Source organism: Sorex fumeus, unplaced genomic scaffold (assembly GCF_029834395.1).
Source record: "Sorex fumeus unplaced genomic scaffold, SorFum_2.1 ptg000098l, whole genome shotgun sequence".
Lineage (NCBI taxonomy): Eukaryota > Metazoa > Chordata > Mammalia > Eulipotyphla > Soricidae > Sorex > Sorex fumeus.
In genome coordinates this window covers 27,970,606-27,988,063 of record NW_026606155.1, presented here as the reverse complement: position 1 = coordinate 27,988,063, position 17,458 = coordinate 27,970,606, and the positions used below count along the sequence as shown (strand labels likewise).

General features: G+C 46.5%; 1 protein-coding gene across 2 annotated transcripts in view; it reads left to right on the top strand.

Annotated features, from left to right (window-relative positions):
- Positions 1-984: 984 nt before the first annotated feature.
- Positions 985-17,458, top strand: part of ARG2 (arginase 2) — a 29,684-nt gene continuing 13,210 nt past the window's right edge. For both annotated transcript variants that reach the window (XM_056133574.1, XM_056133573.1), the window contains exons 1-2: positions 985-1,174; positions 2,303-2,375. In XM_056133574.1, coding sequence (XP_055989549.1) covers positions 1,061-1,174; positions 2,303-2,375 — 187 coding nt within the window. In that variant the 5' untranslated portion in view covers positions 985-1,060. The remainder of the gene's footprint in view (positions 1,175-2,302; positions 2,376-17,458) is intronic.

The following is a 17,458-nucleotide window of genomic DNA, read 5'->3' as shown; positions in this document are numbered from 1 at the left end:
ATATAAACATTTATTCTGAAAGGAATACTACTCATATCCAGGTATGTCATAATGTCAAAGTTAAGAACTTGGAATCACACAGCTATGCCATTTCACAAACCGTGACTTGGGGAAAGTTACTTACTCCCTTCCTCATCTTTAAGAGTCCTTCTTCGTTGAGTAAGGACTATTTCAAAACTTTAATTATTATAAAAATATTAGTTATTATTAAAAATAATAGAAAATAAGTCTTAAATAACAGTCTCCCCTAAACTTTTGTTTTCTTCTCGTTTGGGGGCCGCACCCAGCGGTGCTCTGGGGACCATATGGGATGCGGGAGATCGAGCTGGGTTGGCCGGGCGCTAGGCAAATACCCTCCCCGCTGGATCTCTTCGCCCCACCCCCCTACGCCCCTCTAACTCTTCAAAGGGTGCAGATGTTTGTTTTTTAATAACTAGTACACCTGTTATCCAGGGAAGAAGAATCGAAGTCGTCATCTAAGAAGGATTTTGCAAATCCTAACAATTCTCTCTCCACCAGGCTAAGTTGGGTGGGTTTCGATTAGCGAGCCTGGCGCAGGGAGTACGGATCCCCACTGGATCTCTCAGCCTTCGATGCCCGAAAGTGGAGGAGCCATGGTGTTTTCTGGACCTCGAGCTCCACGACGGAACGGGACGAGGCCGAGGGGGATGCCGGCCCGGTTTCTGCAGGGCGGCACTCCCGCGGGCGCCGGTCGGCTCTTCCTCGCCGGGGGTCGCCGGGGTGCGCCGCAGTGGGGAGAATCCCGTCGGGTTGCCGAACCCGGCGGAGGACAGACGCTTTCCAGCGCCGAGACACACCTCCTGGCCACGGCGCGCTCATTGGCCGGAGCCTGATAATGGCCCTAGCGGCGACCGACGGGACCAGGACTCCGGGGGCTCGAGGGCTGGGGGCGGGGCCTGCACGGAGGGGCGGGGCCTGACGCTGACGTCACGGGGCGGGGCCTCCCTAGGTGAGCGGGGCGGCGGGCGGCGTCGCCCAGTGCAGGCTGCGCGCCGCACCGAGCGCTCCCCCAACTCGTCGGCATCCCGCGCCGCCCAGCATGTCTCTCCGGAGCAGCCTCCTCTCGCGGCTCCTCCGGGCGCACACGCGCTCCGTCCCGAGGAAGTCCGTCCACTCGGTGGCCGTCATCGGAGCCCCGTTCTCCAGGGGACAGGTGAGGACCTCCGGGACCCGGCAATGGTTGGGTGGGGGGCACGATCTCCGCGTCCCGCAACGTGCAGAAAAAGGAGATGGGGTTGCTCAGAGATTGGCCGCCGGGAGAGCACGTGGGTTTTTTTTTTTTTAATTCTCCCCTCCATCCCCAGCTCTGGGAGATGGGGAAAGAGGGAGGAGATGGTCCCAGGCTGACCAGGGCCAAGCGTGTGAGCAACGGGCTGGCGGGGTTTAGGGGCTCCCACAGGAGACTGGAGAAAGTGATGTGACCCCCCCACTTAGGGTGCTGGAGTAAGAGAAGCTGGCAGCAACCACTGAGGGGGAAATCGAGGCGGGGGAGATGGAGGGGGGATGGGGAGGCTGCAGAGCCCGACCTAAAATTTCAGGCGCTTCTGAGCCGGGAAGGGCATTGATGCTGGCTTTCTCCCGCCGCGGGAGGCCGAGAGGGTCCGTTTTGTTCTCTTTGCAAAGCGCGGATCCTGCAGTCGCGAGAACTCAGACACATACACAGGCGCGCGCGCACACACACACACACACACACGGGCACACACGGACACACACACAAACGGACACACACACAAACGGACACACACACAAACGGGCACACACGGAGACACACACACACACACACACACACACACGAGTCACCACCACCAGATCCAGATCCAGACCTGGCTCAGCCCCTTTCCCCCTCTGCCTTGACCTCCGCTTGCCCTTCCCATGCTTGAGGGGCTTGAAAGGTTAATTTAATCCTCATGACTGTTGTGTTTTTCCCTTCCTTCCTGGAAGTGCTTTGAGATGAGCATCCTCAGCGGGAGATAATAAGGGAAAGTCGGATGCTGCAGGTTTTTCAGAGGGCGCTTGCCGGGAACTTAGATTTCTCTATTCTTTTCTGTGTGTTTTGTTTTGGGGGGGGGTCACACCCAGCAGTGCTCAGGACTTCTGGCTCTGTATTTAGGGATCACTTCAGGTGGATTTGGGGGCTCTGTGGGATGCTAGGGATCGAACCCAGGCTGATCGAGTGCAAGGCAAACACCCTACACACTACATTATCTGGCCCCTGATTTCTCTATTCTTTGTCAGCTGAAGTGGTTTTATTCAGTTATCTCTCCTTGTACTTATGTGACAGAAAAGAAAAGGAGTGGAATATGGTCCAGCTGCTGTGCGGGAAGCTGGCTTGATGAAAAGACTGTCAGATTTGGGTAAGTGGATTGATTTTCAGTGTCTCTGAGGGCAAACTTACCTCATAGCCAGGGACAGATTGCACACTGTCAGCTGTGTTCTTGTTAAGTGTCCCCCCACCCCATTCTTCTTTAGGGTCCCATCAGTAACTTAAGATCTACCAGGGATTTTTCTAGCTGTCTTGTTACAACAGAGTGTGTGCAAGGCGGTAAGGTCAAAGCAGGGTCTGGACAAGCTGCTCGGGAAGTGCTGGTGGTGCTAAGAATGCCAACTCCAGCTGGGACTGCACAACCTTGCCTCCTAAAACTGGAGCTTTCCTACCTCATTCATGATGTGCTTTTAAATCACAGACCTAACCAATTTCTTCTCTTCAAATTGTTAGAAGCTTTATTAACGTAAGCAAAGCTTAGATCAGTATCTTTTAAAATGTCTCTGATTATGGAAATCACTCGGGTTACCTGCAAAAACAAGTTCCTAGACATCTCCATGAAAGAGTTTGATTTATTGGCTCTGAGGTGGGATTCAGACATACACATTATCACATTATCATTAGCACTGCAGATAATCAGAAGTAAAGTTGGCTTTTAATTAGGACAGTACTCTAAACTTACAGATCCAGAAGTAAATCTGAACCAAAGAGAAGTGCTATTTGTGTAGTAATGGAGAACCTTTGTAACAGAACATCACATTTTAATGCTTTTATGATAGAAAGATTCTTCCTTATACTGAACCCAAATGTTTCTAGCTGAACTATAAATTTCCGCTTAACTCTTCTATTTGAAACATCGTCTGCTAATTACTGCATCCACTAGTGTCATCTTTTTAAAACACGGGAATAATGAAGTCATCAAAGTCATCCTGAATTGAGGTAACCTTGAGTTGAGGATATTTTTTCTTGAATCATAACTTTTTTTTTTTCTTTTCTTTTTGATCACACCCGGTAATGTTCAGTTACTCCTGGCTCTGCACTCAGGAATTACTCCTGGTGCTGCTTGGGACACTATATGAGATGTCAGGGACTGCACCCTGGTTAGCGTGTGATGCCTTACCTGCTGTGTTATTACCCCACAACTCAACTCTTAATTGCAGTATCTCATTTTAATCACTGTCACTGTCCTCCCGTTGTTCATTGATTTGCTTGAGTGGGACCAGTAACATTGTGAGACTTGTTACTGTGTTTGGTGTATCGAATACGCCATGGGTAGCTTGCCAGACTTTGCTGTGCGGGTGAGGTACTCTCGGTAGCTTGCCGGGCTCTCCAAGAGGGGCGGAGGAATCGAACTTGGGTTGGCCATGTTGGCTGAGTGCAAGGCAAACGCCCTACCCACTGTTGTGTCGCTCCATTTTAATTATTTACTAAATTGAGTCATCAGAGTTAGTCTTAATGTCTCACAAGTTACCTAAAGGGAAGAGTTTTTTAATTCCTGTTTATAAGTGAAGATACTGTACCTTTAAAGCAACCGTACATTTGACCTTTATTAGGGGCCATACCCAGGGCTCTGCTGCAACTGGAGGTGAGGGTGGGGAGTGGAGGGCGGGGACTGGACAGGGGATCAAGGCAAAAGCCCTGCACATCCTAGGCATGTTCTCTACCACGTGCGCTATTCTCAGCTCATGTATTTCGCCATTTTTAAAAGCACCATTTTATACGCAAGGCAACAATTTCTGGTAATCACATTTTTTAAACATTGAATAAACCTTCATAGTCCATCTGATGAACTGTGCCATCACTTGCATTGCTGCTGATTGCTTGATTCAGACTTGAAATAAGAATTGGTTTTAGCCTCACATAGGAGAGTCATAATATTCAGCGGAGGCTGCTGAGGGGGAGGGGCAGATTTGTAGTATCTTCTCTTACTCATGCTTTGTAGACCTCCTTTCCCGTCACAGATTACAGTATTTTTCCACTCCACCTGGGGAAGCTATTCTCCTTAAACACTAGCTCTGTAAAACTCTCAGCCTAGAGTGACAGTGAAGCTTCAGTTTTTAAAATTTCTTCAAATATTTGCGTTCTATAATTTAATCCCTACCCCGTAGCTGACTTGGGACTCTGATATCACCAACTGTCTGGAATAGAATCTTATTGCATATTAATAAGAGTGTGGCATGATGCAGATGTCTGGCATGTGGTTTTTGGCTAATCTTCAGGAAGAAACTGGAAAGAACCAGGAGAAGTTTCAGTTGCTCTATTCTGAGACAGTAAGAACTGTCTAGCACTTTTCAATAAGGGTCAAATGTTAAGGAAGAGAAAACCCAGGGAAAGGTAACTTCAACAGATCCCTTTGTCCCTTTGCCTTCTGCTTTGATGTCACAGGCTGCTGCTGTTTCCATGGCATTAAACTCTCTGTTTTCCTGAATAAAATGTGCTTGATTTAGTGGTGAGACTTGTTTTTCCTTTGCCCTGGACTTAATACGGACCCTAAGGTTTCTTTCTCAGGTAACCACTTACGTTAGTATTTAAAGAGAGCCTAAGAGAAGTAGAGGGCATCACTCTGACCAGGGGCACATGTGCCTCTGCTCCTGATTCTGGTTAGCTCTGGTCAGCCACGATAATATACCCCTTAGTTTTCAGAAATAGAATTAATTTCTGTGGATAAAGAGGGCTGTAAGCTGAGATGAACAGTTTGTTCTCCCTCTCATTGTAATTATGGAAACCTGACCCAGTTGTGGCCTTGGTGAGGGCCACTGGGACAACGGTAAGTGAAAGAGCCACTGTCACCACATCGTGTCCTGGAGTTCAAAGAAGCCATTCTGGAATGATCAGCCAGGCTGAAGGGCATTTATTCTTCCTGTTATTCTGGTTATCAGAAACAGGAATCTTGATTGAGAATTACAATGCTAGCTGAATGGCTTCATCCAGAATCACTGACAGAGGCCTGAGGTGGGAGGTATCTGAGGGGGTGTGGAGGGGGGGGTCTCAGGGGTTAATCCTGGCTCTGTACTCAGGAGTCACGCCTGGTGGTGCTTTGGGGAACCATAAGCTGTGTTGGGGATCCAACCAGATCAAATGGAAGTGCCTTAACCACTGTGTTATCTGGTTCAAGAGGTAACAGTTTAAACATGAAAATCTGCGGTATGAAAACTGTTCATTTGGAATGGATCATATATGTGAGTTCAGGGATCTGCATTGGTTTTTCACTGGCTGCTAGAGAATATTAACAAGCATGAATTTAATTCTGTGACAGTGATGCTTCATTTAGCTTCCATGCCTGCCATTCCACTGAACTACGCTAAGTAATTACGCCCATTCAATTGTCAACCTCCATTCTTCTGGATCTCTGTTGCATAAATGACCTCTTTACTCCTGAAATAGACCCCTCTGTCAAGCCAAGACTCCACTCCCGAGTCTTCTGTCTCTCCCAGCTGGTGCTCCTTAACTCCTTTGTAGGCTTCTCCTTTTCCCAAGCCTCAGTTGTTCTTGTCCCTATTGTTCTTCCCTGACATTTTCTCATTGTGAATGAAGGTCTCAAGTAATCAATCCCATCTGCTCCCTACCTCACACTTTTATAACTCTGACCTTTCTCTAGAATGGGGTGGGAAACCTTTTTTTTTTTTAATCCCTGCCATTTGCCAAATGCCAAGGACGTCTGGATATTTATAACATTATTCCCAGCCATACAGTGCAGATAGATGGGCAGCTGATGAGAAGTTTACATGTCTTCTAGTCATGTACCAGTACCAACCCATAACTTCATGTGCCTGTTTTGTTTGGGGGCCATACCTGGCAGTGCTCAGGGCATACTCCTGGTGGTACTCAGGAAACAATATGCGGTGTTGGGGATCAAACCCGGGTCAGCTGTGGGCAAGGAAAGTGCTTTTCCACCGTATTATTTCTCCAGCCTCTTATGGGCCACAAGTCAGCCCACAAGTTAGACAATCCTTACCCCTACTATGGTCCCATATATAACTATATAAAAACTATAAAACAAGGCTTCTTAAACTTTTTAAGAAAAAAAAAGTTTGACCACTGACCTCTTTTTGCATGGGAAAAAACCCTGTATTATGACCCCATGTATATAAAACAGGTAGAAAAACCAAATGTTTGCTGGTAATGAAAAAGAAATTTTATTTATTTATTTGACCTTGCAGCTACACTTTATTTTTTTTATTATTTATTTTGACTACCCATCCCTCCACCAGTGACCATTTCCCACCACCTCAGATCCCAGTATCTCTCCCCCCACCCCCCATCCCACCCTGCCTCTGTGGCAGGGCATTCCCTTTGGTTCTCTCTCTCCCATTGGGTGCTGTGGCCTGTATAAGAGTTAAGCCTGGTTTTCAGGGAGAAACGTTGGATGATTTACTTTCCATTGATCACCTTGCATATAGGGAGATGTTGTGCGGTGGTTTGGAGTAAAAGTCCTGGTTCCCACATAGAAATTTATTTTAAAGCAAAGATTTTATTTTTTTCAGGACTCCCACATTTAGTTACGCAACACAGAGGGTCACAACTCACAGCTTAAGAAGTCCAAAACCTAGACTCTAGAATGCTGAATTTGTCCTTCCTCTTGATTCTCAGTGGCCTTATCTCAGGTGCCTGATCCTCAACATGTTTAAAGTAAAATTCATTCTCCCTCAGACCAGCTCCTCATGCTGTCTTCTCATTGTTGTGTTTCCCTGTCCACCCATTTAGTCAAGTGAAACTTCAAGTCTGTCACAATTCTTTTTTCCTTTTTTGTGTCTCTTACACCCTATCAGTCTTACTGCTTTTCCCTCCTTAATGATTCGAGTCCTTTACCCGACTGGTGCTGGTCTGTTTCCATCCACCTCTTACTGGCTGTTACTTTTCCAATGGTATATTTGGTCCCATTTTTTTTTCCCCCCACTTTCCTTTGTTTACCTTCATCACTGCCACTAAAGTAATCTAAATCTGTTCCTCGTTTGCTTAGTCTTTCTATAACTTTTCCTTTTATATGTACCATGCCGTCTTTTGTGATTTATAAATCTTTTTTTTCTGATTTGTCACATTTGCTGTCACTAATATTACTAATTACTATTATTTTTTTTAAATAACTTGCTTACAATAAACAATAACATCTCTGGTTTGTGCTATATACTTTTCATTTTTATGGTTTGAAAAAATAATATTTGGGGGCGGGGGTCATGAGAGAGGGCACCGCTCATGGAATGCTGGAGACTGAACCAGGGTTGGCAACATACAGAGCTTGTTCCTTAACCCCTGTGCTATCTCTACAGCCTGTCAGTCTTTCAGCCAGCGGTGTTTCATACATAACAACCAACAGGATAGGTCCTCGATGATGTGAACCACCTGTACCTCTTAGCTCCATCCACACATTCCTTGCAGTTGAAGACTGTGGGCACTTGGCCCATAGAAACACCTATCCTAAGCTTTCATTTGACATTTTTGAAGGGGCAGCAAAAATTTCACTTACTGTAAAGGGCAGTGGTAGCAGCAGTTCCAACAGACTGTCCTGCCCCATGTAGGTGGGGTCAGCCATGCAGGCTGCAGGGGGGATTCTGGCAATGGAGAGGACAGTAATGATTTCTTCACTGGATCATCCAGCAATGTGACTTCTGGGGCTATTATTCATGGCAATGTGGTCTTTAAAAACGAGATTTTGGCTCTCATAAAGATTCTGGAGGTGTGTGGGGTTTAGTGACTGAGCGCCAGCCTTGCAAGCATGAAATCTTAGATCTTTCCTGGGCAACACCTACTTGGGCCAGGAATGATCCTGGCTGTGCTGCCACTTGGGCCCCCGACTTCATACAAGTGAGCCCCACAACAACAGAGAGCAAAAAGGGAGGGGATTTTTATTTTTTTCTTTTCTGGTGAAACTAGCAAGAACAGATGTTTGCAGCGTGAGGATCCTGACTGACAAAAAACATTTTACAGTAATAAGCCCGCACATGGGTTGGGATACTCAAAGCTTGCTCTCCCCTAGCCCTTAATAATAGGTTCTTCTTATTTTGTTTACTTGGCACAGTCTTTTATAAGTTAATAGAACTTGTCGGGTGATTTTCTTTGATCTCTACTTAGCTGGAGACTACATCTTTGTCTATTTGCACTTCAACTCTAAACTTTCTTGGTGCTTTGATTTTTGAACCATTATGTTCCTTGATGTAATCTCTGCAAATAAGTCTCAAATTTTAATCCCTAAAAATAGGGGTCGGAATAATAGCTCAACGGCCTCACAGTGCATACTCAGCCAGCAAGAAGTTTGATCCCAGGCACTGCCTGTGTCCCTTAAGCACTGAGCCAGAAGTATGCTCTGAGCATTGCCAGGCATGGCCCCCCAAAAAACCACAAATATTCTAAGTTTAGCTGACTGGTAAGCAACCCTACCTTAAAACTTACTCTAACTTAATCATGTTCAAGATTCTGTATCTTGACCATGGTAGCACTTCAAGACTAAATATTTGCCAGAATTCATGGAGCTTAAAAATGTGACTTAGGGGCTGGAGCAATAGCACAGCGGGTAGGGTGTTTGCCTTGTGTGTGGCCGACCTGGGTTCGATTCCTGGCACCCCATATGTTCCCCTGAGCATCGCCGGGGGTGGTTCCTGAGTGCAGAGCCAGGAGTAGCCCCCGAGCATTGCCTGGTGTGACCCAAAAAGCAAAAAAAAAAAAAAAAAAAGGCAAAAGAAACAGTTCAGTGGGTAAAAGGTGCTTGCCTTGCACATAGCTGACCTGGGTTTGATTCTGGGCACCAACCACATTTCATCCCCTGAGCACTTCGAGGAGTGATCCCTGAGCACAAAGTCAGGAATAAGCCCTGAGCATAGCGGTGGGTGCCCTAAAAAGAAACAAAAAGTAAATTAAAATAAAGTATGCATTAAAGCTAATTAAACCTTATTTTCAGGTTTATTTTTCTTAGGAGCAGTTTTAGTCACTAAAAGCCTATACAAAGTTTATTTCTGAATTTATATACTAAAAAATTTGAGGACTAAGTTCTAGCTACTAGGAATACAACAAAATAGTTGATCATTATCTATCACAGAATTCTCATTGGGATTGGTTGGAAATGGATATATGCGTAACACCAGTTTATCAGATGGTAATAAACTACAGAATAAATGAAAGCAAGGAATAAGGAACGACATGTACTGGGAATAGAAGTGCTGCTTAAGTAGCTAAGTCTGGCCGAGAAAATGTCATCTGAACAGACCTTTAGAAAGTGAGGAAAAGATTCCGGAATGTATCTGGGGGAACATTTCATGGAGAAGAAAAAGGAAGTGCAAAGAGTGAGAACAGTGTATGGAATGTTCGGGGACAAAAGACAATTACTGAGTTCTAGCCAACGGTCGCCAGAGGGACGGCAAGGGCCCTCCGCTTTTCCTTTTCTTAAGTGCTACTCCTGTGAGCACTAGGGGGACGACCAAGGCTGTACTCTGCAGGGTGAGGAAGGCGCCATCTTCCTAGCCCCCAGCCTTCTACTATTCTGAGGAGTCAGAAAATCTGAATTTTCATTAAGAAATTTCAGAAATATGTATTTTAATGAAGGATACGAGGCCTTAGGATTTTTTTTCTCCTTTTCTCTACTACTCCCTTCTTTCTTCCCTACTCCTCTCCCCTCCCTCCCTCTCTTCCTCTTTCTCTTTTCCTTCCTTCCCTGACTCCTGTCCTCTCCCCTAGCCTCTCCTCCTCAGCAGTGCTCAGGGATTACTCCTAGCAGTGCTGCAGTGGAACCCAGGGCTCCACATGGAGAGTATGGTCTCCAGCCTTTTGCACTCTCTCCCTAGCAGAGGAGATCTGTAATTTCAAACACTATCTAGTGATACCAATGAAAATGGTGTAGGACCTCAAAAAGTCCTCCCTCCCCACCACAAAAGGAAAGGTAACACTGGTAAAAATGGTCATATTCCACCTTTTCAGAATTCTGCTCTAAATCTTTGGTTGATTTTTAATCTTGTGGGGCATTTTATTCAAGAAAAAAATTGGGGGGATGGGGAGATAGTACAGTAGACAAGTCAAATTGCCTTGCATGTGGCTGTCCCCACGTCCATATGGTCCCTTACGTCCCACCAGGAGTGATCTCTTAGTGAAGAGTTAGCCGTGAATCCTGAACACAGTTGGACAGTTGGGTGTGGCCCAAAACCCAAAAGGAATGAAAAAAAAAAACTGCTTCCACTTACCCCTTTCACTCTTTCTTACTCATCTATCTTACTTCCACACTCCTTTCACTGCTCGGCTCTAGCCTTGAGAGCCAAAGGTCTGTAGTCACAGTGTAAACCAGAAGCCACCAAGAGTGGCAGAAGTGGGTGGATGATCCAAACACCATTCTCAGAGTATTGCCTGTAAATGTGGTGGTTTCTTAACGATCCCAACCGCAAGACTGTCTTTATTTTACCATCAATAAGTCAAAAAGAAAAGCGCAGTCTTCAATAAAACGGTGCGGGGACAATAGTATATCCATATACAAGGAAAAAAATGGAAGCAGAGGACCCCGACCTCACCATAAAAAACAATTAACTCAACGGTGCAAAGTCCCAAATGAAATCCTGAAATGATGAAAGTATTAAAAGAAAACATATGGATAAATCTTTGACTTCAGATTAGATTCCTTAGATATTCCATGTGTAATCTCGGGGTGGAGTGCTGTAGATAGTGAGGACCCTGATTTTTTTTTTTAAGGATTAAGTTGCTAATTCCTGCTGCAACATGAATGAATCTTGAAAGCATTCTATTTAGTGAAAGAAGCAGACAGAAAAAGGCTACCACGGGTATCATTCCATTCATCTGATCTGTCTAGAATTTGCAAGTCTGTGAGGATCACGCAGAATCGTGGTCCCCAGGGGCACTGGGGAGTAAGTGCTTATGGGCCCTAGCAAAAACGTTTGTAAAGGCAGCAAAGAATTTAAGTGAGAGATCTTATTTCAAGAGCGCTTATGATCTAACATTAACCATGTTCCATTCTGCTAGTTTAAAAGCAAATTGTTTAAAACAAACAAACAAACAAAAAAAACCCCAATGCTCAGCAGGCAGAACAGCTACCCTGCATGTGAGTTCCTGGGTTCAATTCCTGAGACAAAAAAACAGGCAAATGATGACACCAATGATAGCATCAATGCACCAAGAAAATTATGTGCTGGCAAGGATGGCAAGGACATGGAAAAACTGGCCCTCCCCCTACCCCCCGAAGTTTTGGTAGGAACTGTAAAATAATACAGGGACTGGGGGTAAAATCAGTATAGAGGCACCTCACCTCAAACAGAAGCAACATTCGTATATGATCCAGTAGTTCCACATACAGTATTGCCTATATAGCCTCTGGTTTCGGTGGCCTCTTTTCCTAGTGTATTCCTTCTCAAATTTCCCAGGCCAGCTACTGTCAATCTAGCCACAGTCCTCTAGTCAGTTTCCAACACTAGAACTAAGTCTCTTAACTAGTCTTTCTCCTTGTCATTCTCCAACTGTATCCATATAGATCCATTTACTTCCTCTGAGGATGAAGAGACCTAAGATCTCCCCACCACCTTGGACTAACAGCTTAAAGAGCAATGAAATTAGTGCTCAGATGGGATGCCAAGGATAGAACCTGGGTCAGCCCCGTGCAAGGCAAAGGCCCTACCCACTGTAGTACTGTGCTGGTATTACCAATTCTGGCGTTTGAGGCCACACCTAGTGGAGACCAGGAACTGCTCCCCAACTGGTGTTGGGGGACCTATGCAGTGCTGGGATCAAACCTGGACTTCCTGAATGTGAAACATGTGCTCAGTTTCATTTCAGCTATCTTTGTTCCCTAAACAATTCCTGCAGGTGGCTTCTGCTTATCCTCTTGGCACCAATGGGTCACATACCTGGCCACTGTTTCCACTCACTGAACTTGGTGGGACCTCTATGCGTCTTCCCTACTGGGTCTGCAGTGCTGAAGGTGAATCTTTAAATTTAGCCTCCCTGGGCGTCTCTGCAGGATTAGACTGGTAACTTGTTCTTTTCTCTCCCTATCCTTCCTTTCTTCACCCTGGACAGGAAGTGTAACTTTGTCAGCAGTGTGAGTTTCATGAGTGAAGTGACCATGGGGAACATAAGCTGGGCCTGTTGAGGATAAGCATGGAGGCTGCCGGGACCTAGCCAGCTTGAGTGGGGCCTGAGCACCACCAGGTGTGGCCCCCAAACAAAAACACAAAACAAAACAAAGAGAGTGGGAATCCATGTGGCTCCGGGAGAGTACTCTTACCTGGGAAGGTGGGGAGGCAAGCAGAGGTTCAGGAGCTGTTGGAGCTGGGCCTGTCCTCTCTTGCTCTTTTAGACCCTATTTTCTCCTGCCTTCTGAGGGCCCCAATAAAAACCAAGAAGAGGCCCATTCTATATCCTGGAGATCGGCCCACATCTCAACCCGACATGTGTCCTTTGACATTTTTCCCTTTTGGAGAAGCTGGTGTTGTCACTGAATACATATCTTTCTCTTCCCTCACATTTCTCTAAGCAAATTTCTTTAAATAAAACTCTTTTACTTCACACACACAAAAAATAATAAGATGGGAATACTGGGACGATGCAGATGTGCCTTAAAAATGATGTTTAGGGAGCTGGAGCAATAGCACAGCGGGTAGGGCATTTGCCTTGTACGCGGTCGACCGGGTTCGATTCCCAGCATCCCATATGGTCCCCTGAGCACCGCCAGGAGTAATTCCTGAGTGCAGAGCCAGGAGTAACTCCTGTGCATCACCGTGTGTGACCTCCCCCCGCAAAAAAAAGGGAAAAAAAGATTTAGTAAATTATTTAGGGTGTGCTATTGGGGCAGGCTTGGGTGGTGGCTGGGAAAATTAGAAATAATGGTGTTGGAAAGATGCAATGGTGGTGGGATTGGTGTTGGAATATTGAATGTAATATAACATCATGAACATAAGGAAGGAAGGAAGGAAGGAAGGAGGAAGGAAGGAAGGAAGGAAGGAGGGAAGGAAAGATGGAGAGAAAGAGAGATTTAGGTGTGGCTGAGGCAACAGTACAGCAGGTAGGGCTCTTGCCTTGCACTGGGATCCATCCCAAGCATCTGATATGGTCCCCAGAGCACCACTAGGGGCGATCTCAGAGTGCAGAGCCAGGAGTAACCCTTGAGCATCAATGTATATGACCACCCTCCCAAAATATAACCAAAAAAATGAGATTCAGTGAATTAGAGAGATAGTACAGCAGGTAATATGCTTACCTTGCATGTGGCTGACCTGGGTCTGATCCCTAGCACCATATATGGTTCCCAAAACTGTCAGGAGAGCTGGGTGTAAGACCTGAGCAAAGCTGGGCGTGGCCCACCCCCTCACCCCAAATAGATTTAGCTCAGAGGGGCTGGAGTGCATACTCTGCACATGAAGGCCTTGAATTTGATTCCTGGCACTACATGCACTGCATGGTCTCCCAAACTGGTAGGGCTCTGGTGTCCTCCAGCACCAGAGGGCTTGAAGCGCAGTGCTTCACTGTTCTGGACCACTGAACTGTCCAGCCTACTCTAGCTTAGTGTCACAGGATTGGCGCTAGGTCCCCTGTTCTGAAAGACCCATGAATACAGAGAGAGGGATCACAGCAATATTATAGGCCTTACATTAGCCAAGCCTGGTTTAATCCCCAGAACCACATATGATCGATCCTCTGAGCACTGCCAAAAACAACCCCTGACTACAGAACTAAGAGTAAGTGCTGAGAACTGCTGGGTATGGCCCAAAGAGAGGGAGAGAAGAAAGAGATGGGGGTAGGAGGGAGGGAGGGAGGGAGGGAGGGAGAGAGAGAGAGAGAGAGAGAGAGAGAGAGAGAGAGAGAGAGAGAGACTTTGTCAAAAAAGAGAAACATTTCCAATTTGTACCTGCCCATATGCCGTTGTTCATGTCATCTAATTAATTTATACTATTTAGAGATACAAATAAGGTCTACATTGATTGATGGCTCAGTGCTTAGGGATCAAGCTCAGGCTTGGTCAAGCTCAGGCTTCCCATGTAGAACGCTTATCCTGGAGCCCTTGAGGTACACCCAGTTCCTAAGTGGTGCCTCTTAAGTACTTATTTGATCCTTCCCTGTATGTGTTTTTATGTTGTCCATTTCCTTCTTCCTTGTGGTTTATCTGTAGACAAAACTAGGTCATTTGTCTTAGAGACTGCTCGAATGTTGCAGAGCACAAACCTATGGTGATCATACGTTTGCTGTCCTCATTGTTTGCTGCAACCTGGTAACTGGATCTGGATCCTTGGTCAGATTCAGCTTTGACTGCCCCCCACCTCTGCAACTCTGCTTCAACAGGTGGCAGGTGACACTTTTGATAGAAGTGACTCATATCTGGAATCAGACCACGGCTCAAAATTGACCATTTTCTTTCCATGTATTTCAACACTAACACTCCAGTGATTTCTGATATATAATGCAGAACTGAACTTAACTGCCTCCACTCTCCCTCTGAGTCTCACCTCTGGGGGGGATCTCTGTCCTCTCTCAGCCAGTCCTGTACCTCTTCCACATGGAAATATTGCCGGAATGTTAGTCCTCTCCACTGCTCTTTTCCAGGCCACTCCATGCTCTACAGGCCCTCAAATTCGTGGTGCAGCTTCATCTGTTGCTTCTGACTGCATTTTGGGCCTAGGCCCTGCCTGTCTCGCCTCTACTCCACAGCTTCTGTGAACTGTTACATAGATCCAAAAGTATAGCAAGTCCTAGAATATAAGTGCCCTGCTACCCTGCTAGGACCTTTTTTTTTTTCCTTTTGGATCACACCTAACAATGCTCAGGGGTTACTCCTGGCTCTGCACTCAGGAATTACTCCTGGCGGTGCTTGGGGGACCATATGGGATGCCGGGGATTGAACCTGGGTCGACCATGTGCAAGGCAAATGCCCTGTCCACTGTGCTATCACTCTGCCCCCCCAACCCCCCGTAACCCCCCCGCTAGGACCTCTGTATGTGTAGAGTTGCACCTTCTCCCATGTCTGTATGCCTTTTCTCTGGGTATTTTCAGTTTCCTCTCACATCGTTAGGTTAGCTCGGGCAGCTCACATATGAGCCCAAATGACTGTGGGGGCATGAGTGTGCCCTATGTGGAAGGGGTCCTTGTCGAGTATGTTCCACAACTTGTACCCTGCTTGAGCCCTGGGAGAGGCCTGGCCACCCATGGCCCTGAAATGTACTAAGCACATTGGTAAGTGAGCACGAATTCCCATTTTTTTTTCCCCCTTTTGGGTCACACCCGGCACACCCGGTGATGCTCAGGGGTTACTCCTGGTTCTGCACTCAGGAATTACTCCTGACAGTGCTCGGGGGACCATATGGGATGCTGGGAATTGAACCTGGGTCTGCTGCGTGCAAGGCAAAGGCCCTACCCGCTGTGCTATTGCTCCAGCCTTACATTTTGGAATTGAGCACAAATTCCCATTTGAACATTCTGTGTCGTTTTTAGACATTTTGAGGTTTTTGTGCCCAGAAATAGGCTGGAGGAATTTCTATCAGATAGTTTCCAGTAAAACTGGTCTTGTTATGTGTCCTCCCTCTCCCTTGAAACTGATTTCCAAGAATCTATTAGTGACATCAGGGGAGGACTGGAATGGCCTCTTCTAGTAAGCCCTTTTCTTCTGGCATGAAACTAATATCTTCATGATTTAGATGCTGCCTTTTCTAAGAAACTTGGTTCTTCGTGGGTTTAATTCAGTCACTTCCTGGTCACCCATATCCGTGACTTCTGCACCCCAGCCTGTCACCCTGGCCTGTTTTCTCTTCCCCTTCCTGTTCTCTCCCCAGTCTGGACGCTCCTTAAGACTGCAGCCACATCTTCTCCATACCCTCGCATGATATGAGAGGGACATAAGCATGCTGTCAACCTTGGTGAAAGGAAGTAAAAGGAAGGAGACGGAGCACTTTATTACATCATTTACATCATGACTGGGATTTCCCCAGATCATGATTACCTTCCTCAAAATGACCTACACCTCAGTGGCACCTGGCTTTCTCCCCTACTCCAGTCTTTAAAAACAGGGTCACACCCAGCACTCAGAGGGCCACATGGTGCCAGGATAGAACTCAGGGCCTAGCCCATACATATGCCTCTAGCCCTTGAGCTACCTTGGTTTCCCAGGTTTTCAGAATGTATGATTCAGGGCCTAGAGGAAAAGCACAGGACGGAGGACACCTGCCTTTAAAGCACATAGTCATAAGTTCAGATTCCTGCTGTGGCCACAGGTCAAGCACCATCAGCTTGGCTACCCATGACCCTCAGTGTCAGAAGCAGTTTGCAGCTACACCACAAAGGTAACAACCCCAGCAAGCATCGCAACTACAAAGGTGTGCCATAACCATGGCCAGGAAGTGTGAGCTCTGGCGAGCAAGTGTGTGAGCACCAGTGATCTGTGCTTGTCAGCTAACTCGCCTACCTCAACAAAGAGTGAGGATCCCTAGCAGGCACACGTGCAAACACCACAACTAAAAGGAGTGTCCAAGCAAACACAACCTGACGTGCAACCTGTGGGGAGCACCACAGCTCAATGTGCGAGCACCATCATTAGGCCTATGTGTAACCTCTGGTCACCCAGCCACACTATCGCACAACTCCCCTGTGGGAGAGGAGAGGGAATGGAAAAGGAAAAGAAGGTATAATTTAAGGCCAAGGGTGTAAGTCAGTGGTAAAGTGTCTACTTTGCATGAATGAGGGCGTGACACCACCACCCCTCCCCAACACACACACACACACACACACACACACACACACACACACAAACACAAATGAATTCTTACAATTTTGGCTAGCCATTGGGAGATTATTCAAACTAAATGTTCGTAGGTGTTAATGAGTTACTGATGATTCTGCCTTTTTTTTTTTGCTTTTTTGGGTCACACCCGGCGATGCACAGGGGTCACTCCTGGCTCATGCACTAAGGAATCACTCCTGGCGGTGCTCGAGGGACCACATGGAATGCTGGGGATTGAACCTGGGTCGGCTGTGTGCAAGGCAAACATCCCACACGCTGTGCTATGGCTCCAGCCCCCTGATTCTTGCCTTTTTTGAAACATATTTTGTGTTTTCTGTTTTTGTTTTGAGCCAGACTTGGCTCTGCATTCAGGAGTTACTCCTGTAGGGACTCATACGGGATGAGCACTGGGAACCACATGAGATGCTGTGGGTCAAACTGGGGTAGGCTATGTACAAGGCAAGTGCCCAACCCACTGTACTGTC